Here is a 24390-nt window from a genome sequence, read left to right on the forward strand (position 1 = left end):
GTATCTTTCCTCCTCTGTCTTCCCCTCCTCTCTCCATTTCTCTTGGTCTTATCCAACAACAGCTATGACAACAATAACAACTACAACAAGCGCAACAACAAGGGAAACAAAATAGGGAAAATAGCCTCCAGGAGCAGTGGATTCATAGTGCAGGCACTGAGCCCCAGTGATAACCCTGGAGGCAAAAGAAAAAGAACTTGGGGACAAGGAAAATAAGTCATTGAAATGTGGGAGAGAGATGTACTTTTCAAAATCTATTTTGAGAGTTGTTAGTTGTTTTTCCTGATCATTCTCGAGTGACTATAGACGTATCTCAAGTTCACATTTTCACATTTAATTTTTCACAGATGGTGTTCGAGTGGCCGCCTCAACAGGGATAGACCTCCTCCTCCTTGATGACTTTAAGCTGGTCATTAATGATTTAACGTATCATGTACGACCACCAAAAAGAGGTAAAAAAGTAACCTTGAGGGAGTCGGGCGGTAGCGCAGTGGGTTGAGCGCACTTGGCGCGAAGCGCAAGGACAGGAGGAAGGATCCCGGTTCGAGCCCCTGGCTCCCCATCTGCAGGGGAGTCTCTTCACAGGCAGTGAAGCAGGCCTGCAGGTGTCTGTCTTTCCTCCTCTCTGTTTTCCCCTCCTCTCTCCATTTCTCTCTGTCCTATCCAACAATGATGACATCAATAACAACAAAAATAATAACTACAACAATAAATAAAACGAGGGCAACAAAAAAGAGAAAATAAATAAATAAAAATAAAATAGGGCGGGGGTAGATAGTGTAATGGTTATGCAAACAGACTCTCATGCCTGAGGCTTCGTCAAGTTCCAGGTTCAATCCCCCACACCACCATGAGCCAGAGCTGAGAAGTGCTCTGATAAAAAAAAATAAAGTAAAATAAAAAAATAATAAAAGAATAAAAATAAATTTTAAAAGTACCTTGATCAGAGAAATGTATAAAGGACTTTTGGAAGTAACTAAATTTTTCCTAGGAAAGCTTTGAGAAACTATTAATTTTCAAAGAATACTAAGATTCTTTGGAGTACTTATTTTGTATTTGACATTTGGGCTGAATGGACTGAAAGATAAATATAATCTGCTACAGAAGAAAAGATGATATCAAAAGTTAATTTTCTGTGCAGAACCCAGAAAATGAATATTAAGTTTTAAACTAGCAAGACTTCAGTAAATGATTGGTCTAATAGACACTTACATTTTAAATACCAACTATGATTTCAAATTTTGTAGATTTTCAATTTATACATATATAAGCATTAGCATATCCATATTTCACTAGAAAAATGAAGATTTTAGGGGCCAAGCAGTGGCACACCTGATTAAGCGCTCACATTACAGAGTGCAAGGACCCAATTTCAAGCCCCTGGTCCCCACCTGCAGGGGGAAAGCTTCACAAATGGTGAAGCAGGGCTGCAGGTGTCTCTCTATATCTCTCGCCTCTATATGTCCCCCTCCCCTCTCGATTTTTTTCTCTATCCAATGATAAATAAAAATAAACAAATTTTTTAAAAAGAAAAAGTGAAGTTTTTTAGTTTTCTCCCCCTCCACTCTTCTGTTAACCCCTCCCTCCTTCTCTTCTCTTTGTCTCTTCTTTCCTGCCTCCCTCCCTAAACTTCTAAGCAAATATATTGTGAGTATGATACTGAAAGTTTAAATTAAATAAAGAAAGGGGGGCTGGGTGGTAGTGCTACAGGTTAAGTGCACATGGTGCAAAGCGCAAGGACCAACGTAAGGATCCAGGTTTGAGCCCCCAGCTCCCCACCTGTGGAGGGGTTGCTTCACAAGTGATGAAGCAGGTCTGCAGGTGTCTATCTTTCTCACCCCTTCTCTGTCTTCCCTTCCTCTTTCAATTTCTCTCTGTCCTATCCAACAACAGCTATGACAACAATAATAACTACCAGGGCAACAAAATAGGAAAAATGGCCTCCGGGAACAGTGGATTCATAGTGCAGGCACTGAGCCCCAGCAATAACCCTGGAGGCAAAAAAAAAAAAATAGAAAAGAAAAAGGAAAGGAAAGAAAGGCCATTGGATTTCCAGTCAGAAGATAGTTTTCCATTCCATACTGGCCTGGTTTTTGTGAATGCCTTTATTAAACTCATTAAGGCAAGGAACCATTTCGTCTCTCAGCATTACCCTATAAAAGTCTTCTATTGTTTTTATTTGCTTCAGTTGCCTTTTCTGGTCTTAGTTGACTGCCCCCACTTTATCCTCCACTGCAATGATTCAGCCTTGTTCTTTTGCCATTCCAATGTTGAACCCCTCTGTTATATTTTTAAGTTGACTCTATGATGTCTGTTTCTCCAATAATATTGATTTTTTTTCTTCCATTGATCTCATTTGGTAAGACTCATTAGAATTGTTGCTGTGAAGTTCCTATCAGCTTAAGTAGCTTTGTTGTATATTCCAGGCTGTTATTTTGATCCACTAGTGTGACTGATGCAGATAAGTCCTCTATCTTCTTGTTATTTCTGGTGATGCTTGAGGATAAGAACCAGGAGTCTATGTGTGAACAAACTTGGGCAGTGACATGGATTCACAATTGCAAACACCTGGTAGTACCCATGTACCTTGCACACATGAGCCGAGGGAGACATCTAATTGTGCCCAGCAGTGACAGTACCCCTGAGGTCCAATGGACCTAGATGTTGACCATGTGCTCATGGTCTCAGGTATCATTCTGAGAAGTGTAATTTCTCAAGTAACTTGAGAAAGCCTAGGCAAGACCAGGCACTTGCCATTCCAAGTGCCCCCAAGGCACCTCCCTGTGCACTGACTGTGAGTAGCCTGGAGAACTGGAACACCAGTGCTGGAATGGATATGAAAGTAGGCTGGGGCCTTAATTCCAGCAAATTATAGGGGAAATGGACTCCATGTCTCTTTGCATAGCGAAGTCAGCTTTTAATTGGAGGTAGATGGAGCAGACCTCCAGGACTGGCCCCAGAGTCTGTTACTATGGAAACTGGGACATGATGTGGTGTCCACCTCCTGCTCTTTTCAAGGTTGTGAGATGGACATAAAATGGTACCTGCTAATGACTTCTGTCAAATTTATACCATAAAGTTTTCTGCCACAAGTCCAGTGTAAGTATAGTCTGGCACTTCCTAGTGTTTAGCACACAACTTCTCCCTCTTCCCCCAAGGAAAGCTCCCTACCTTAAAGACATCTGCCCCATGATAGCTGGCTACCACATGCAGTGGCTACCACAATGAGTGTCTCTCATTTACCCCTCCCCCTGAACTCTCTCTCTTTGCTCTTTGACGTAGAAATTTCATTCATTCAGATTTCAGCATGGTTTCTGTGCACATCATTCCCCACTTTGGTTAGTTATTTTTATTAATTTTTACCTTCACTGCAGCCACATTTAGATTTTCACGATTATACTGATAGACATTGGTTTCAAGATTTTCAAGATGCCCAAATAGGAATTTACATTGTAGGATACATATACATATATTTATTTATGTATATATATATATATATATATATATATATATATATACTTAAATATTTCATAGACCTATTAACAAAGGTCTAAGAAAATTTATTTTCCTTCAGCTTAACATTAAAGGTCTAATCTCCACAGTGAATGAATCTGCCTCATCTTGTCACTGTGTGATTGCCCCAGGAATAGTAACTCTTCTAAAACATAAGTTTAAAATTAATTAAAAAAAAATAAATATAATCCTTTTCTTTCAGAACTTTTAAGCCATGAAAATGCAGCAACACTGAATGACGTAAAGACGCTGGTCCAACAACTATACACTACACTGTGCATCGAGCAGCACCAGCTGAACAAGGAAAGGGAGCTTATCGAGAGATTAGAGGATCTCAAAGAGCAACTGGCACCCCTGGAAAAGGTGCGGAGCCAAATAGTCATCTACCATTCTTTGTTTCTAGACTAAATGTGTTGCTTCTTCCCACTCGTTTTGATGTAATTGAGCTATGTGAATCAGACTAGCCTGTATATTTTGAGGACTGAACCATTATAAAGTTCCATTCAAAGCTACGCAAGGAATGAAAAGAGAATAGTTTGGAATCTTGACCCTAGGCTTAGAATACTGAAGTCTCTGGTGGGAAGCACAAGGACCTTAAGGACCGGCGGCATAAGGATCCCGGTTCGAGCCCCCGGCTCCCCACCTGCAGGGGAGTCGCTTCACAGGCAGTGAAGCAGGTCTGTAGGTGTCTGTCTTTCTCTCCCCCCTCTGTCTTCCCCTCCTCTCTCCATTTCTCTCTGTCCTATCTAACATCGGTAACTACAACAACAATAAAAAAAAGGGCAGCAAAAGGGAAAATAAATAAATAAATATTAAAAAAGAATACTGAAGTTTCAACGTCTGGCCTCTAACTGGATTTACCATCTTTACATCATAGAATGGAGTGATTGCTGACTAAAAAGGTTCGGAGTGTAGTGAATAATGATGTTAGTCAAGTTAGGAATTAGTGTTAGCTGAAATATTGTAATATACTGTCCAGCTGTTAGGAAGTATCATGTTGATCTAGTAGGGTGTATCAAGCCATTCATGATATTTCATGAAAGTCATCTAAAAGTATGCATACTAGTATGTACTGTGATCCATGCAAGCTTTAAATGTCACGTATGTAGCTGTATCTATGTAAAGAAAGCATCAGAAGGAATATATTCCAAAATCTTAGTAGAGCAGTGTCATTATGATTGACTCTTCTTCTTTTGTGAAAGAGTTATTCCTTATGAGGTAGATTTCCACTTGAAGAAGAGAAGCCAGAGCACTACTCCAGTCCATGCAGTGTCAGGGGTCACCTGGGAGCATCAGGCACGCAAGTCCTGTACTCTACTAACTGAACTATTTCCCTAGCCACTGGCTGTCTTCCTTATACTCCTGAATGCTCCACTATGAACAGATGTCACTCGTATTTTTTTTTAGTGATGATGCAGATTATTTCCATTTTAAGAGAATAGGCTATGTATAAGACATTCAGAAAGGAAACAGATAACTCTTGTGGTTTTTCCTCATTTCTTTAAAAAGAATGTGCATATATCTCAAGGTTATTCTCTTTAAGATCAAGACTTTTAGAATGGTGAGAAATTCAACTTGAACTGTTTTGAAGAGCAGTGATTTTTAAACTTTGTACTTTCAAAATCTTAGGCATTTCTTTACTATTATCAACTGTAATAAAATGATTATCATCCCCTACTAAATGTTTATTATATGCCAGAATTTTGTGACAAGCATTTTACTGTACTTTATCATCTCTCCAATTCTTAGAGTAACTCAGTAAGGCTGATGGTGACTTGCAGATCAGGGCCTCACCTCAGCTGCTCTGAATCCAAAGTCCATGCTGTGACTCACTATGCTGTCTTCCCCCAGTAGACTTTGAATGAAAACGGACATTAGACTGAGTCTTATATGTGACACTGAGAGATCACTGGCGTGGTTTCAGTTCCCTCTTTCTAAGAGACAGTCTTGTGGTTGAATGGTATTCACTCTCACAGTTTCATCAAATTTCAGCTACTTCTAGATAAAACATAAACACAAGTATCCTAAACAAAACAAAAAAAAAGTTTTGTGCCTATAAAATATTCAGTTGAAACTACAGCTATTTAGGAAGACAACCTAGATTTACTAGAATAGAAACTAACTTGTGTCTTGATTATCAACCCTGCAGTTTTAGATAGTATATATACATATTACATTATTCTAATTTAAGTGAGGGTTTTTAATGGGTTCTGTGTCAAAGTGCCATTCAGTTGATTAATCTTGTGTGTCTTCCAGGTACGAATTGAAATTAGCAGAAAAGCTGAGAAGAGGACCACTTTGGTGCTATGGGGTGGACTTGCCTACATGGCTACGCAGTTCGGTATTTTGGCCCGACTCACATGGTGGGAATATTCCTGGGACATCATGGAGCCAGTCACCTACTTCATCACCTACGGAAGTGCCATGGCAATGTATGCATATTTTGTAATGACACGTCAGGTAAGTGCTCTTCTTCAAATAACTTCTTTTTTTTATTATTCAATTTTACTTATTTGATAGGACAGAGAAAAATTGAAAGGGAAGGGGAAACAGAGGGAGAAAAAGAGTAACCCTGGTTCACTACTTCTGAGATCCCCTGAAAGTGGAGGGGGAGAGGGGAAAGCCCAGATCCTTGATTATGGTAATCTGTACTCAACCAGCTGTACTATAGCCTGGCCCCATTTCAAGAACCTTCTTACGAAATTAGTAACGAAGTCTTCCTTGTTAAAATAGTTCTTTTTTTTTTTTTCTCATGCTCTTTATTAAATTAGTTCCCTTTTTTAACCAGAGCCTGCTCAGCCCTGGTTTATGATGGGGGGGATTGAACCTGAGACTTTGGAGCCTCAGGCAAGAGAGTTTGTTGGCATAACCATTATGCTATCTACCCTTCCCCCCCACACACACACACACATCAATCAGTTTCCTTTAGTGTTCATTTATCCTGTATGCGCTATCCCCCACCACTGTTCTTTGTTTTGGTTATGTCTTTTTTTTTTTCAGTAACTGCTATTAGACATAGAGATTTTGTCCTTTTTAGTTGGTCATAGTCCTATTTATGTGTGGGACAATGAAAGTCCAAGAATGTTACTTAACCTTCCTGGACATTCCAAGCTTATCTAGTAGAAAAGAAAGTAAATTGTTTATGTCCTGTCACTGTTTGCTTATATTCCTTAGCACCTAATCTGATGTTTGATCTCTACTAGTTACTCAGTATAAATAGAACCAAACAACTAGATAAATCTCATGTAATCACAACTCAATGTAATTTGCATATTTCTCTGTGTTTTTTTCACTTCCTCTCTTTTTTCATGTCCATACACACTTAGCCTTTAGTGAGTAGTTTTTATACTGACTGGATTCTAAACCCCTTAGCCAAAGGTTCACAGTTGAGTATACCTATGAAATATTTTTCAGTCCCTTTATGTATATGCAGTATGTTTCAAATAATTAAAATTATTTTTAATCCCCCCCATGTCCTTACTCCACTCATTTCATTCTATCATTGTCTTTTATTTTTTTCCTCAAGAGCTTCATACCTGCACTGTTCCACCACTTGCTGCAGTTTTTCTTCTTCTTCTTCTTCTTCTCCTCCTCCTCCTCCTTCTCCTTGTGGTGGCACACCTGGTTGAGCACACATGTTACAGTGTGCAAGGATCCAGGTTTGAGCCCCCCAGTCCCCACCTGCAGGGGGAAAGCTTCATAAGTGGTGAAGCAGGGCTATAGGTGTCTCTCTGTCTCTCTCCCTCTCTATCACCCCTTCCCTCTCGATTTCTGGCTGTCTCTATCCAACAAATAAGTAAAGGTAAAAAAGAAAAAGAAACAAAACGGGACAGAGGGGGGATGGGGGCTGCTAGGGAGACTGCATAATAACTATGCAAAAGACTTAGAGACTTAAGCTCCAAGTCCCCAGGTTCACCATACTGAGTGCTACTCCGGTTTCTTTCTGTATCTTTCTCTCTCTCATTAAAATAGTTTTTAAAGGAAAAAAAAAGAGAAACAGAGAAATAGGGAAAGAAAGGAGAGACAGCACAGCCGTGCTTCCCACTTGTGAAGCCTCCTTGTGTGCATGGCGCTCCCATGTGATGTCAGAGGTCCGTGCACATGGTGAAGTGTAACTCTGCCCCTCACCCTATCTTAGGTTCTGATTAGATGAGTATGATTTCTTTCCCCCTCTACTAGACTATAATTCCTTTTGGAATTCAATATTCCATTTTTTAATTTCTTATTTCTCTACCATAGCACAGCCTAACAGTGTTTTAGCCTCACCTGTTTCTAGCTGAATGTTCTGCTCTGGATTCCTCAAAGCCTTCTTGCTGCCCCCCGGTGGCAAATTGGAAAATAGCAGCAGTGAGCGATGCAGTCACTTGTGAACAGGAAAGCACTGATTAAACAAAATGTAAATAGAGTTTCTCACGTAAAATGTACTTTTCCACATCAGTATCTGTGTGATTAGTACCCATGAAGCAAACTGCCTTTTCGAAATCATTTAAACTCTTCTAAATGTTGTTACAATAAAACTAAGAAATACTGCAATTCTTAGTGAGTATAGTATATTAGCTTCCAAAGAATCTCTGTAGAATAACAGTTTTCTTGAAATCATCAGTTTAAATGGAATATTGAATATTGCTGACTAGTATTTCAGTGAAGCCGGAGTGGCAAGACTTGGCATTGGGAGTTTCTTCAGCATGCACCTGGCACACCATCTTCAGTGTAAGGGATGTCACCCTCAGGAGGGTGAAACTTGGGGGCTAAAAATGTCACTAGTGTTATAGTGCATAAACAGACATACAACATATATAGTATTAGCTATAGGGGAGCAGTGGAAAGGCTACTTGGGGGACAATAATGAAGAGACTGTTAATGAACACTGACATGGGCTTTATACCCTTTATGTTACCAATGCTTTTTTTTTTTTTTTTTTTTTGTTAATTGCCACGAGGGTTCTTGCTGAGGCCTGGTTTGGCCTGAGTAACAAATCCACTGTTACCAGCAGCCTTTTTTTTTTTTTTTAATTCTTTCTTTCTTTCCTTTTTTTTTGTTTTTTTTTTTTGTTTTCTTTTTTTATTTGATAGGAGAGAGAGAAATTGAGAGTAGAGGGGGACATAGGGGAAGAGAGAGAAATAAAGAGAGACACCTATAGCCTGCTTCACTACTCATGACATTTTTCCCCCAGCAGATGGGGACTGGGGACTTGAACCCAGGTCCTTGAACAACATGTGTGGGTAACACCACTGCCCAGCCGCTGTGTTATCAATTCTAACAAGACATTTATAGTGTAGCATATCATATACTCCAGCAAATAACTTCTTTCCTAGAACTGTAACTGTCTTCCTTTTTGAAAAAGATTTGTTCATTTTTATGAAAGAAAGAAGACAGTGACCAGTTATGCCATATAGAGACCAGGGGTCCAGCCTAAACTCTTAGGCATATAAGTCCTGTGCTCTGATTCTCTGAGATATCTCCCTGGCCCACAAAGTCCCCTTTTTAATATAAATAAATATACTAATTTCTCTCCAGACATCCTCCCCCCCCAACTCCAGTCTGTCCTTACTGAGGAATGTTGACTTGCAGGATTTTTTTTTGTTGTTGTTATTGTTGTTTTTCTTTTTCATCATTGGATAGAGATAGACATTTAGAGGGAAAGGGAAGAGAGACAGAGAGACATCTGCAGCTCAACTTCACTTGTGAAGCTTTCCCCCTGCAGGTGAGGACCAGAGTCTTGAACCTGGGTCCTTGTGCACTGTAGTGTGTGCACTTAACCTGGTGCACCCACTTACAGGATTGTTGTCTATGGACACTTTCCTCATTTCCCCAGGCCTCTCAGCCTCGCCATTGTCTGGTTCCACCTTAGTTCCCCAGCACAAAGTCTTTGGTTTCCAGCCCTTTCATTTGACTCACTCTCTTAACCATATCCAGATCGTTAGGCTTCTGACACCTCTGAACTATGACCCTCCTCACTGCTGCTTCCTTTCTGTCCAACTTGAACCATTCTGTCATTCACGGTTGTTATTCCACTACATGTGCTCTAATAACTCCTAATAGTAGGTGATTCTATCCAGGAGGAGGGACATAGAATTTAAGTAGGGAAAATATAAAGAAGTCAAGAAAACAGCTTCTGTATAAGACCATCAAAGTCAGCATAGTAATTGTTACTTTTTTTTTTTTAATGCCACCAGGTTATCGCCGGGGCTTGGTGTCTACACAGTGATCCACCACTCTTGGCAGCCACTTTTATTTTCCCTTTTTTTTCCTTTCGTTTTTAGACAGAAACAGAACATTTGAGAAGGGAGAGGGAGGCAGAGAGGAGAGAGAATGAGAGACACCTGCAATACTGCTTCCTACTAGTAAAGCTTCCCCCCTCTGCAGGCGGAGACCAAGGGCTTAAATGCAGGTCCTTGCGTGCGGTAATAGTATACTCTACCAAGGTGTGACACTGCCCAGCCCCTAGGTAATGATTATTTTGAGGGGGTAGAGAGTTTAATAATTGGGAAAGGACAAGAGGAGGTTTTTTAAAAATATTTATTTATTTATTTCCTTTTTGTTGCCCTTGTTTTTTATCATTGTTGTAGTTATTACTGTTGTTGTTGCTGCTGTCATTGGATAGGACAGAGAGAAATGGAGAGAGGAGGGGAAGACAGAGAGGGGGAGAGAAAGATAGACACCTGCAGACCTGCTTCACCACCTGTGAAGCGACTCCCCTGCAGGTGGGAAGCTGGGGGCTCAAACCGGGATCCTTACGCCGGTCCTTGGCTTTGTACCACATGTGATTAACCCACTGCCCTACCTCCCGACTCCCTAGAGGAGGGTTTTTTTGGTTTTTTTAAGTATCTTTATCTATTTGAAAGAGACAGCCAGAAATCAAGAGGAAGGGAGATATAGAGAGGGAGAGAGACAGAGAGACACCTGCAGCCCTGCTTCATCACTTGTGAAGCTTTCCCTCTGCAAGTGGGGACCAGGGCCTTGAACCCAGGTCCTTGCACATTGTAATGTGTGCGCTCAAGCAGGTGTACCACCACCCAGCCCCAGGAGGTTGCTGTGTTTTGTTTTTTTTCAATATAGTGATGATTAACATTATGGATCACTAGCATCACTTAGTGGTATATATTTTTTGTTTTACATACTTTTCGGTGTGTTTCACAGTTAGTCTAAGAAATAATTAAATGCTTAACATAGTACATGTTAGTACATGTCATTCTCTGTGTTAAACTTCATTAACAGCTAATAAGTACTTATTTGTGAAGTCTGTATGCTGAGGACTAATAATTTAATTTTTCTCTTCTTTCTTTCAGGAATATGTTTATCCAGAAGCCAGAGACAGACAATACTTACTCTTTTTCCATAAAGGAGCCAAAAAATCACGTTTTGACCTAGAGAAATACAATCAACTCAAAGATGCAATTGCTCAGGTAAGTTTCCCAAAATGAAATAACCCCAGGCCTACCTTGATGGCATCATGTATAATCGTAGTTATTTTGGTGGATAAATTCTGAATGATCCGACCCTCTTCCATAAGTTAATTTTCATTGGTGAAAAATGACTATTTTAGCACAGACACACTTGAATTAACCTTCCTCTCTAGAAAGCATTATAATGCCACATATGAAAGCATGATGAGAGAAACTGACTACTAAAAATTGTTCCCGGGTGCAAATCAGAGAATGTGGTAGTAAAAGTTGCTCTCTTTTAAAAAAAAAAAATGGTGCAGGACCAGGCAGTGGCACACCTAATTAAGCGCTCATATTACAATGCGCAAGGACCCAGGTTTGAGCCTCGTGTCCCCACCTGCAGGGGGAAAGCGTCACAAGTGGTGAAGAAGGGCTACAGGTATCTCTCTCCTTCTCTATCTCCCTTTCCCCTTCAATTTTTCTCTGTCTCTATCCAATAATAAATAAAATTAATTTTAAATTTTTTAAATAATGGTGCATTTTATTTTTCCTAATAGTTAAACCTTTTTTCATTTTTTAAAAATATTTATTTATTCCCTTTTGTTGCCCTTGTTATTTTATTGTTGTTGTTGATGTCATCAGTGTTGGATAGGACAGAGAAATGGAGAGAGGAGAGAAAGACAGACAACTGACAACTGCAGACCTGCTTCACTGCTCATGAAGTGACTCCCCTGCAGGTGGGGAGCCCGAGGCTCCAACCGGGATCCTTATGCTGGTCCTTGTGCTTTGCGCCACATGCGCTGAACCCACTGCACTCCACCCGACTCCCAACCTTTATCATTTTTGAGTGTGCCTCTTTAACCTGATATTTTGGTAAATAAGTTCTCATTTCTTGTCTCCATAGTCTCCTATGACTTCACAGCTTTCTCAAAAATCCTAAAAGCTGTACCACCCTTGTAGCCTGGGCCTTCTCTATTCCAGTAAGGTGATGGATTGGGTCATGCTCTGCAGTGGCTTAATCCATCTTCCTTCCTGAATCTCAGTGAATTCTTGGCTTCTCAAGCCATACGTGGTAATTCTTTCTCAAGAGGAGGAAATCATCTCTGGGGCTGTTAAAACACAGATGCTCCAGCCTCACCCAAAACCAGTTGATCTGACATTTCAGGGCTGAGGTCTCAGTGTGTTGAGTTTTGAAAATGCTGTAGTTGACTATAAACCCCTGTTGTTTTTTTAATCCTTTTTTTAAAAAATTTTTTTATTTATAAAAAGGAAACATTGACAAAACCATAGGATAAGAAGGGTACAACTTCGCACAATTCCCACCACCAGACCTCTGTATCCCATCCCTTCCCCTGATAGCTTTCCTATTCTTTAACCCTCTGGGAGTATGGACCCAAGGTCATTGTGGGTTGCAGAAGGTGGAAGGTCTGGCTTCTGTAATTGCTTCCCCTCTGAACATGGGTGTTGACTGGTTGATCCATACTCCCAGCCTGTCTCTCTCTTTCCCTAGTGGGGAAGGGCTCTGGGGAAGCAGAAAACCCCTGTTTTAAAAATCACTAACCAATTGGGAAACTTAACTGCCAGATAACCAGCTATTCATATAGAGCAGCAAAATCAAAAGTTCCAGCTCCAGGCAAAGTCTTCTCTGGAGAAATGCCATCCAGATGCATTCGGTGCCCCACCCCCACCCCCATGCTGGAGCTTCTGAGCCCTGTCCTGTGTTAATAGCACAGATCTTTCTGGAGGCTCTGTCAACAACCAAAATTGCCAAAGACAGATTTCCCTGTCCAGATCAGCACCCCCTTCCACCCCCACCCATCCTATGTGCCATCCTTGGAAACACTCCGAGTATTATTTTGAGAATAATTGCCATGATCTCTCTGACTCACGGTGATGGAGAAAAGACAATTTACTTTTCTCAGGAGACAGTATTATCTTTGAAAGCTTCACTAGCCATGTTTCTCTTTTGTTTTCTATTTTAGGCAGAAATGGACCTTAAGAGACTGAGAGATCCATTACAAGTACACCTACCCCTCCGACAAATTGGTGAAAAGGATTGATCTGCAAAAAAAACACAAAACAACAATCCCCAGCTCCCCAGCAGGAAGAACAGCTGTTCATAACTATTGCCTTTTCGACTAAAGCATCACAGGTGGAAGCTGGGAGTTATATCGGGGTAGAGGGTTTTTGCCTTTAATTAAAAAAAAAAATTAAAAAAAAAAAAACACTAAAGGGATCTTAGAGAAGAAAGGAATATTAAAATCCGAGAATCAGGCTTTGTGGAATAATATAAGCTCAAAGGGCTTAGTGAATATTGTCTTAATCAAGCATCTCAGTTTCTGAATGAAAATGATGCACTTACACAGTAGAGAGATTCATTAAGATAAAACAGTGCTGGGGTGTTGTCTCTTATACCTTTGCAGGCTGAGCAAAACACTAACACACCAGCACCCCCACTCGGCTCTCATTTGTTTTTAATTTAACTTTTCTTGTTTTTGACATGGGAATAAATGAACAGAAAAAGCAAATCCTCAAGAAACATGTGGGTGGCAAAGGGTCTGTGCCCCTCAGCATTGATTTTCGATTGGACCCAGTCTCTGCAAAGTCACCAGGAATCTCTCTCGTCTGTGCCCCTTTCCTGACGACCCACACTCATTGGCTACACTGATTTTATCCATAGGAGAACTGGAGCCAACGTAGAACTCTTTGATGATTGACACTTTAGATTATCCCGTAATGCCTTCTTAAATGTCTATATTCCAGCGCTCTGGACCGGTATCTAGAAATCATTGGCAACACTGCATGAGGTTTGGTTTGGTTTTGTTTTGTTTTGTTTTGATTAATCTTCAAGAGGAGGAAGATTTTTTCCCCTCCTTTATTTACATGTCCTATTGCTATTCCCCTCTCCCTCCACATCTCCAGTTAGTGGGGGAGTGTTCAGCTGTGTTACCAAATCAGGAACATATAAGGTTTACAAATTGGCTAAGAATCATGGCTCTGTAGCCTTTTCAGAACCGGCATAATTTCACTGCTTGTGTGACAGTATTCCAGGCCACCGAGATGGCTTTGTTGGTGTGGAAGGACACACATCTCCATGCTTCGTGAGCCCTTCCTGCTCCGCCACTTGTGCAGTTGTCGCTTAAGTGTGTGGATCTCAAAGGGTGCAGTTTCTCTTTGTACAGGAGTACGTTTCTATGGCTTCCTTCAACCTACCGTCTTCACCCTGTTTTTTCTTATCTTAAATGGAGCGAAGGAAACTTAACACTCTTTCAAAATGTTTTCTATCATATTTCCAGACGACATCTGCATTTGAAAAGTCGAAGGAATCTGTGTCTAATATCCTGTTTTTAAACTCCTGCGAGGACAGGATGGGCAGCACGATGGGGCTTGCCACACAGCTGATTGCATCATTGTCCCTTTCACATGATTCACCCCTCCTCTTGTGCCAAAGGGTTTCTTTCTCTTTTTCCTCCTCCTTTGGGATCATTGTGTATGAAACAAAAAACTCTATAAATGACAAATCTAGACTCCAGGTGCCTTGCAGAGGTTGAAGGCCAGCCAGGATTGCTGCTGCCACTCCGGCCACCACCCCTTTCACCGGCATGATGAAATGAAAGGATGCATGTCCCCACTTGCCAACCCCTCCTCCCACTTCCTTCCCGCAACCCCCCCCCCATTCAAAACCTCCCCTCACTTATTTTTGTTGAGTGGTGTGAATTATTTTTAAACCATTTATCCTGTTTGTGCGCCAGGTTTTAAAGAAGAAACAGCACAGTTCAATGAGCAAATCCTTTCCGGGTGTGTGGGAAGCAAGGCAGGGAGAAAAGTCCTTAAAGCAAATAGCAAACTATTGAACATGTGTAAAATCCTGTATCATTTATGAAATATGTATAAAAAGTGTACCTTCTGGAACAATAAATACTTACTCCATTTTTGAACTGTAGCATCTCATTCTTGAAAGAAAAATTTTAAATATTGATTTCCTGTGGGGCTAATGAGGAAGCTTTTTCCTTCTAAAACTCTTTGGTAAAAATGTCATTATGAAATTAAACTTTGATCCTAGTGGCCTCAATTTTATTTGTGACCAAGAATTTAAAAAAGAAATGCTGGGGGCCCAGTGGTAGCGCAGTGGGTTAAGAACACATAATGTGAAGCACAAGGACCCTCTCAAGGATCCTGGTTCGAACTCCCGGCTCCCCACCTACAATGAGGTCACTTCGCAAGCAGTGAAGCAGGTCTGCATGTGTCTTATCTTTCTCTTCCCTACCCTCCCTCCCACAACCCCGGCTTCCCCTCCTCTCTCAGTTTCTTTCTGTCCTGTCCGACAATAACAGCAACAACAACAACAATAACAACAATGGAGAAAAGATGGCCTCCAGGGGCAGTGGATTTGTAGTGCAGCCACTGAGCCCCAGCGATAACCCTGGAGACAAAAAAAAAAAAAAGAAAAATCCTTACAGAAGTACATTTCAGGTGTGTGTGTGATTATAAATCAATATCTGCATATAATTAATTCAATTATATTACATTAAATTCATCACTAAAACTTTAATTCTGAGCTATGTCGGACCATTGATTCTTTTTTTACCCAGTCTACCCATCTCCATCCCCCCCACTTCCTTCTGGTAACCACTGAGTTGGTCTTATAGTCTGAATGTTTATTTTATCCGTTTCATTTGTTTATGTACCACATATGAGAGGAATCATATGGTGTGTGTCTTTCTCACTTGACTTCACTAAGAACGGTTCGCTTTGGCTCCATCCATGCTGTTGCAAATGGCAGGATTTCACTGATTTTTATGGCCGACTAGTATTCCATTGTGTGTATATATCACATCTTTATGCACTCTCCTATTGGCTGCCACATATGTTGCTGTCAACTCTTGGCTGTTGTACACAATTTTTTGTACAGATATTATACAGAAATTTTTGGACAGATATTGTAGGCATATCTCTTCAAATGAATGATTTTTCACTGAGGGGCTAAATACCTAGAAGTAGATTTTTATTTTTAATTTTTTTGAGGAAACTCCATCCTGTTCTTCCATAATGGCTATATCAATTTACATTTCAACCAGCAATGTTCCCTTCTTTCCGCATTCTCAATAACACTTGCTTATTGTCCTTTTGATAACAGCTGTTCTCTCAAATGTAACATGATAGTTCATTATAATCTCAATTTGCATTTCCCCAGTAATCAGAGATAATGAACATCTTTTCATGTGCCAATTGGTCATCTGTATATCTTTGGAAAAGTATCTTTTCAAGTCTTCCCCCCACTTTTTAAATTGGGTTGTTATTTTTAATGGGCTAGGGATTGAACCTAGTGCCTCAGATATGCATAGCACATACTCTACTACTAAGCCAACTCCCTGGCACAATTTTCCATTTATTTTTTATATATGAGAGACCAAAGCATTTTCCACAATCAATGGAGTTCTACTTGCCGTGTCTTTCTTGCATTCATGTGCTGGGGGGGGGGGGGGTCACATTCAGGATCGTATGTGCGCAGGGCACGTGCTTTACTGCCGGACACATGGCACCATGTATACTCTGCCAGCCCCGTGCTGTTCGGTTTTATAAGTTTTTTTTATATATTGGATGTCAACCCCATGTCAAATGTAGGATTTGCAAATATCTTCTCCCAGTTAGGAGGATGTCTTTCCCTTTTGATCATAGTTTGTTCTGCTGTGCAGAAAGGTTTTTTTTTCATTGTATTAAGTGATTTAATTTAATATTGATTCACAAAATTATGAGATAACAATTATAATTCCATACTGTTCCCACCACCAGGGTTCTGTGTCCCCATTCCCTCCATTGGAAACTGCAGTGGTTCTCCCAGGGTCACAGATAAGGGTTGACTATTATTTATGTAATATATAAACATATATTTAAAATATACATATACCCATTTTTTCTATAGTCCTGCCTTCCTTTCTAAGTCACACCTGTACCTATTACTACTTCCAAATGTCCTTCCTTTTTTCCTCCTCTCTCTCTGGATTCTGAGGGGATTGGTCAGAGCCCTCTGGTCATCTTCCCCTACCATTTCTCCTTATCTGGGAGTACGGACCAAAATTCTGTATAGGGTGGGAGTTCTGGCTTATGCAATGCTTCAGTGGACATGGGGGTTGGCAGATGGATCCATACCCCCAGCCTGGCTGAAACTTATTTTTGTTTGTTTGAACTAATTTATTTGTTATTAATAGTTTGTTACAAGATTATGAAATTACAATATCTAGTTCTACACACACCCACCACCAAAGTCCTGAATCCTGCCTCCCCTCCCAGCTCCAAAGACAATCACCAGAGTTCTCACAAGTCTTACAGTTTGTATAAACGTGTCATGTCTGAATTTTTTTTTTAGCAAGTTCATGTAAATCAGATCTCTGGATTCCCCCTATGAGTGAAACCATTTTATAGTGTCTTTCATCTCTTTAATTATTTCACTAAGCATAGTCACCTCCAGTTCCATCTATTTTGTCCCAAAGGACACTATATCATCTTTTTGATTGCAGAGTAGTGTTCCATGGAGTAGATGTCCCATAACTTCTTTAGCCAGTCATCTGTGGATGAGCATTTAATCTATGTCCACTCTTCAGCTATTGTGAGTAATACAGCTATGAACATAGAGGTGTGTGTGTGTGTGTGTGTGTGTGTGTGTGTGTGTGTGTGTCTTCTAATTTGTGTTTGGGTGTCCACTGGGTAAATGCCTAAGAGTGATATTGCTGGATAGTAAGGTAATTCCATCTTTGTTTAAGGACTCTCCTCAGTCTTCCATAGGGGCTGTACCAGTTTGCATTCCCACCAGCAACGTAGCAGTTGCCTTTTCTCCACGACTTCAACACCTGTCCTTTCCTGGCTTGTTGACATAGGCCATTATCTCAAGTGTGAGATAGAATCTCAGTGTAGTTTGAATTTGCATTTCTCTAGTCCTAAGTGAAGTGCAGCGTTTCTTCTGTGTCTGTGGGCCATGCGTATTTCTTCTTTAGAAAACTATCTCTAGTTCTTTTTACCAGTTTTTAATTGGCTTGTTTTTGCTTCCTTTGTAGATTTGTACTCATGCTGACTAGATGTTTGATGGCAGTCATTTGTTTGATGTGCGATATGCAAACATTTTCTCCCATTTACTTGGTTGCCTGGTTAGCCTTGTAAAATTTGCTTTTGATGTGTAGAAGCTTTTTGGTTGGAACCTTTTAAAATAGGCATTGTGCTTATTCTTCCGGAGCATAAGAGAGTATTAACTGTTCAAAGCCACCAGAGGTTAAGTGCTCTCTACAGCCATAACAAAGTCCAAAGCAGCACTGAAGCCACTGCTGATCTCCTGGTTAATAGAAGAAAATTACACCAGATCACTTTGATTACCAGGTGTGCTCTTCTGGAGTTCAAAATGTCTGCAGAATGAACCAAGGTGACATTTTATTTAAGAATTGGGGGGGGGGGGGTGGCCAGGCAGTAATGCAACAGGTTAAGCGCACATAGTGTGAAACACAAGAAGCGATCCAGGTTTGAACCCCTGGCTCCTCACCTGCAGTGGGGGTCCCTGAAGGAGGTCTGTAGGTATCTAAGTTTATCTCCCTCTCTTTCTCCCCTCCTCTATTTCTCTGTTCTGTCCAACAACAGCGGCAACAACATTATAATAACAGCAGCAACAACAATGGGGGTGGGGAAGATGGCCAACAGGAGCAGTGAATTTGTAGTGCAGGCACCAAGCCCCACTGATAACCCTGGAGGCAAAAAAAAAAAAAAGAAGGAGGAGGAGGAGGAGGAAGGAAGGAAAAGTTGTTTAAAAAAAGAATTGGGGGGGGGCAGGAGGTGGCGCAGCAGGTTAAGTTCACATGCGCAAAGCGCAAGGACCAGCACAAAGATCCCAGTTCAAGCCTACGGCTCCCCACCTGCAGGGGGTTCATTTCACGAGCAGTGAAGCAGGTCTGCAGGTGTCTCTCTTTCTCTCCCCCTCTCTGTCTCCCCTCCTCTCTCTTGATTTCTCTTTGTCCTATTTGATGACAACAGTAATAACAACAACAACAAGGATAACACAATGGGAAAAAATAGCCTCCAGGAGCAGTGGATTCATAGTGCAGGCACCAAACCCCAGCAATAACCCTGGAGGCAAAAAAAAAAAAAAAGAAGAAGAAGAAGAAGAAGAAGGAGGAGGAGGCTAGATGTGGGCACATATCACCATGCACAAGGATCTGGGTTGGATCACCTGCACGGGAGAAGCTCACAAGTGGTGAACCAGGTTTGCAGGTTTCTGTCTCTTTATATCTCCTTCTCTCTCAACATCTCTCTGTCCTATCTAACAAAGTGGGGATGGGAGGGGGGAATGACCGCCGGAGGCACTGGATTCAAAGTGCTGGCACCAAGCCCCAGTGATACCCTGGTGGCAATAAAAGCAGGCCCTTTGGAATATAATTAAAATATGCCTACTAGCTATCTACAAAACAAAGACAAACCCCCCCCCCAACACCACAACTTTTCATCTGCACTATTCCAGCCTTTAGGTTCATGATTAGTCAATTTCTTTGGCTTTAAACGTTAACTCTTCTTTCAGCCACCAGATTCCAGATGCCAAACAGACTTTCCTGGACAGACAACCCCACCAATGTGTCCTGGAGCTCCAATTCCCCAGAACCCCACCCCACTAGGGAAAGAGAGAGACAGGCTGGGAGTATGGATTGACCTGTCAACGCCCATGTTCAGTGGGGAAGCAATTACAGAAGCCAGACCTTCCACCTTCTGCATCCCACAATGGCCTTGGGTCCATACTCCCAGAGGGTTAAAGAATAGGAAAGCTATCAGGGGAGGGGATGAGATATGAAGTTCTGGTGGTGGGAATTGTGTGGAGTTGTACCCCTCTTATCCTATGGTTTTGTCAATGTTTCCTTTTTATAAATAAAATAAAAAATACTAACAATAAAGACCTAAAAATAAAGAGGGGCCAGGTGGTTAAGTGCTTACATTACAATGTGCAAGGACCCAGGTTCAAGCCCCATGTTCCCACCTGCAGGGAGACAGCTTCAGAAGTGGTGAAGCAGGGCTGCAGGTGACTCTTTATCTCCCTCTCTATCTCCTCCTCCCCTCTCTTTCTCTCTGTCTCTATCCAATAATAGATAAATAATAAAGATAAAAGATTTGAGGGCCAGCTTGTTGCATACCCGGCAGAGCATGTAGAGCGTGTGCTCAAGGGCCTGGTCCCAAGCTCCTGTTCCTCACCTGTTGAGGGGAAGCTTGAGCAGTGAAGCCATGTCTGATGTGTCTCTATCAAAAATAAATGACACCAAGCCCCAGCATTAACTGATAACATTAAACAAAAATGGGATGAGCATAGATATGGGCCCTAGGTCAGATCAAAGGGGTAAACAGCCAATGGTGTTTATATACTTTCCTCATGTTTGGGAGCTATTCTCTGCCCTAATCCAGCTTTCTGGTCCTATTCTCAACTCTAACACCATCTCCCCAGACAATATTTTTAGTCCACCTGCATGTTAGCTGTCAGGCTCAGGCAAAAATTACCCAAGTCCTGGGTTCCTTGGAATATACCTAAAATAGACTTCCTAGCTTCTTCCCACTCAAAAATACCCTAATTTCATTTCTTTCTTTCTTTTTTTCTTTTTTTGCCTCCAGGGTTATTGCTGTGGATCAGTGCCCGCACTATGAATCCACTGCTCCTGGAGGCCATTTTTCCCATTTTGTTGCCCTTGTTGTTGTTATTGTTGTCATAGCTGTTGTTGGATAGGACAGAAAGAAATGGAGAGGGGAAGGGAAGACAGAGGGGGAGAGAAAGATAGACACCTGCAGACCTGCTTCACCGCTTGCGAAGCAACCTTCTGCTGGTGGGGAGCTGGAGGCTTGAACTGAAAACCCCTAATTTCATCTGTTCTATTCCTACATTTGAGTTCCTGTTTATTAAGCAATTTGTCCTGCTTTATATCTTACCACCTCTCAGCCACCAAGTTGCAAATGCTACTATGATTCCAGCCTGACTTCTCTGGACAAACGACCTCACCAGTGTGTCCCAGAGTCACACCTCTCCAGAGCCCTACCCCACTAGGGAAAGATAGAAACAGGCTGGGGGTGTGGATCAACCTGCCAACATCCAAGGTCAGCGGAGAAGCAATTACAGAAGCCAAAACTCCCACCTTCTGCACCCCATAAGGATTTTTTGTCCAGGGGGTTGGGCGGTAGTGCAGCGGGTTCAGCACACATGGTGCAGAGCACACAGACCATCATAAGGATCCTGGTTCGAGGCCCCAGCACTCCACCTGCAGGGGAGTCACTTCACAGGTGGTGAAGCAGGTCTGAAGGTGTCTATCTTTCTCTCCCCCTCTCTGTCTTCCCCTCCTCTCTAGATTTCTTTCTGTCCTATCAAAAAATAACAATAGTAACAACAACAAGGGCAACAACAACAGAAATGGAAAAAGACAGCCTCCAGGAGCAGCGGATTCGTAGTGTAGGCACAGCCCCAGCAATAACCCTAGAGGCAAAAAAAAAAAAAAAAAAAGAGAGAGAGAGAGAGAGGTAATTTTGGTCCATACTCCCAGAGAGATAAAGAACAGAAGAATAGAGAAGTTTCCAATGGAGGAGATGGGACACAGAAGTCCAGTGGTGGGAACTGTCTGGAATTGTACCCCTGTCATCTTATAATCTTATTAATCGTTATTAAACTACTAGCACAAAAATAAAGAGGAAGAAATTGAATGGGAGGGCTAAATGGCGGAGCACCTGGTTAAGCTCACACGTCACCATGTGCAAGGACCCAGGTTCAAGCTCCCACTCCCCACCTGCAGGGGGGACGCTTCATGATCAGTGAAACAGGTCTGCAAGTGTCTTATCTTTCTCCCTCTCTACCTCTCTCCCCTCTCAATTTCTCTCTGTCCTATCAAAATAATAAATCAAAATAAAAGAATGGCCACTAGGAGTGGTGGATCCATAACACCAGTACTAAGTCATAGAGATAATCCTTGAGGCAAAGGAAAAAAAATTATTTAATCCGAAAGATGGATCAACAGTAGAGTATACAACAAACACACATGAAGATCCAGATTTAAGCCCTGGAACTGCATATGCCTGACCAACATTCTGATTCTCTCTCTCATAAATGCATCTTCTAAAAAAAGAGATTGTATCAAATGGACAGTGATCACTAAACAGGAATATATATATATATATATATATATATATATATATGTCTTCCTTTTGATTCTAATAAGAACCACTGGTTTGGTCAAACTTTTGCTTTAAAGAGAAGGAAACAGGCCTAGAGAAGGCATCTATGTTCTAAGTCATTAATAAATCTCATTATCAGATGACCAAACTGAATGACTACTAGAAGGCTGATGAATATGGCAAATGTGATAATTGGAAAGAAAAGAATATATGCATGTATGTATATGTGTGTACATATATACATAGTTATTTTGCTCATTCAGGTGTGATAAATGCATAGTATATGCTTCATAAATAAATAGGTTGAATTTCTTCTCTTTTTTCTTTTTTATTTAAGAAAGGATTAATTAACAAAACCATAGGGTAGGTGGGGTACAGTTCCACACAATTCCCACCACCCAATCTCCATATCCCACCCCCTCCCCTGATAGCTTTCCCATTCTCTATCCCTCTGGGAGCATGGACCCAGGGTCATTGTGGGTTGTAGAAGGTAGAAGGTCTGGCTTCTGTAATTGCTTCCCCGCTGAACATGGGCGTTGACTGGTCGGTCCATACTCCCAGTCTGCCTCTCTCTTTCCCTAGTAGGGTGTGTCTCTGGGGAAGCTGAACTCCAGGACACATTGGTGGGGTCTTCAGTCCAGGGAAGCCTGGCCGGCATCCTGATGACATCTGGAACCTGGTGACTGAAAAGAGAGTTAACATACGAAGCCAAACAAATTGTTAAGCAATCATGGACCCAAAGCTTGGACTAGTCGAGAGGAAGTGTTAGGGGGGTACTCACTGCAAACTCTAGTGTACTTCTGCTTTCAGGTATATATTTTGCAGTAGTTTACGGATACGTGTGAACATATGCTCTCTCTCACAGAAACTGGTGTATATCTAGGTTTTGGGACTTTGTTAGAAAGTGAACCACCTGAGATGGAATTAGAGTATACTATGAAAGGAAAGGTCTCACCCGAGTAATGAAGTTGAAGGGTTGTCATTCCACACTGAAGTCTCTGGACACAATCTGAAGTGAAGCATGTTGAGGTGGCAATCGTTGTGTTGGTTAGGTTGTGATCGGCAGATGCAATATTATTTGATATGGATTGGGAGAGGCATACAGGAAAATGGTTCCAGGACTGGGGGAAGTAGAGGCTCTATAGTGGAGATGTGAGGTTCCTGCTGTCTTAGAGTTCAAAAAGACAATCGATAGTTAATGTTATCATCACATTAATTGGTAATTGGGTTAACTTTGAAAAGTCCTTTTGTTTGGGTTTGCTGTACAGTACCCAGTATCTTGTATATAGCTGTGCTATTGGTTGCTTCTGATCTACTTGGTCTAGGCTTTTGAGAGAGTCCACATATCAAATACACATCCTATATATTAAAAAGATTCAGTTTGTGTTTTGAAAAACTTCGAGACATACAATTAATTTTCCCCCTCTCATATTAATTAACTAGTGATTTGCATGACTACATTTTACTAGGAGTGTACATAAACACCATTCCCACCACCAAAAGACTGTGACCCATCCCTCCCACCCACTCCCACCCCCCACTGTCCCAGGAAGCTGCATGTCTACCCCTCACCACAGGGTTTTTACTTTGGTGCCCTACTTACAATTTAGTCAGGTCCTGCTTTTAGTTTCCCTTTCAGATCTTCTTCCTCAACTTCTGTTGATGAGTGGGATCATCCCATACTCATCTTTATCTTTCTGACTTAGCTTACTTAACATAATTCCTTCTAGCTCTGTCCAAGATGGGTCAGAGAAGGTGGGTTCATTGTTCTTGATAGCTGCATAGTATTCCATTGTGTACATATACCACAACTTTCTCAGCCACTCATCTGTTGTTGGGCACCTGGGTTGCTTCCAGGTTTTAGCTATTATGAATTGTGCTGCTATGAACATAGGAGTACACACCTCTTTTTGGTTGGGTGTTATGGAGTCCTTGGGGTATAACCCCAGGAGAGGAATTACTGGATCATACGGAAGGTCCATGTCTAGCCTTGTGAGAGTTTTCCAGACTGCTCTCCACAGAGGTTGGACCAATTTACATTCCCACCAGCAATGTAAAAGGCTTCCTCTGTCCCCACAACCTCTCCAGCATTTGTTGCTGCTGTCCTTTTTGATGTATGCCATTCTCACAGGGGTGAGGTGGTATCTCAATGTTGTCTTAATTTGCATTTCTCTGACAATCAGTGACCTAGAGCAGTTTTTCATATGTTTGTTAGCCTTTTGGATCTCCTCTGTAGTGAATGTTTTGTTCATATCCTCTGCCCATTTTTGGATGGGGTCATTTGCTTTTTTGGTGCTAAGTTTGCTGAGCTCTTTATATATTT

The 24390-nt window shown here is 41.4% G+C and overlaps 1 protein-coding gene across 1 annotated transcript in view; it reads left to right on the forward strand.

Moving 5' to 3' along the window:
* The window catches only part of MCU (mitochondrial calcium uniporter), a 179307-nt gene extending 164471 nt beyond the window's left edge, over positions 1-14836 (forward strand). The window contains exons 4-8 of the mRNA XM_007539415.3: positions 348-452; positions 3716-3876; positions 5770-5973; positions 10803-10919; positions 12881-14836. Of these exons, the coding sequence (XP_007539477.1) occupies positions 348-452; positions 3716-3876; positions 5770-5973; positions 10803-10919; positions 12881-12958 (665 nt within the window). The 3' untranslated portion in view covers positions 12959-14836. The remainder of the gene's footprint in view (positions 1-347; positions 453-3715; positions 3877-5769; positions 5974-10802; positions 10920-12880) is intronic.
* Positions 14837-24390: the final 9554 nt, after the last annotated feature.

This window comes from Erinaceus europaeus, chromosome 1 (genome assembly GCF_950295315.1).
Source record: "Erinaceus europaeus chromosome 1, mEriEur2.1, whole genome shotgun sequence".
NCBI classification, from domain to species: domain Eukaryota; kingdom Metazoa; phylum Chordata; class Mammalia; order Eulipotyphla; family Erinaceidae; genus Erinaceus; species Erinaceus europaeus.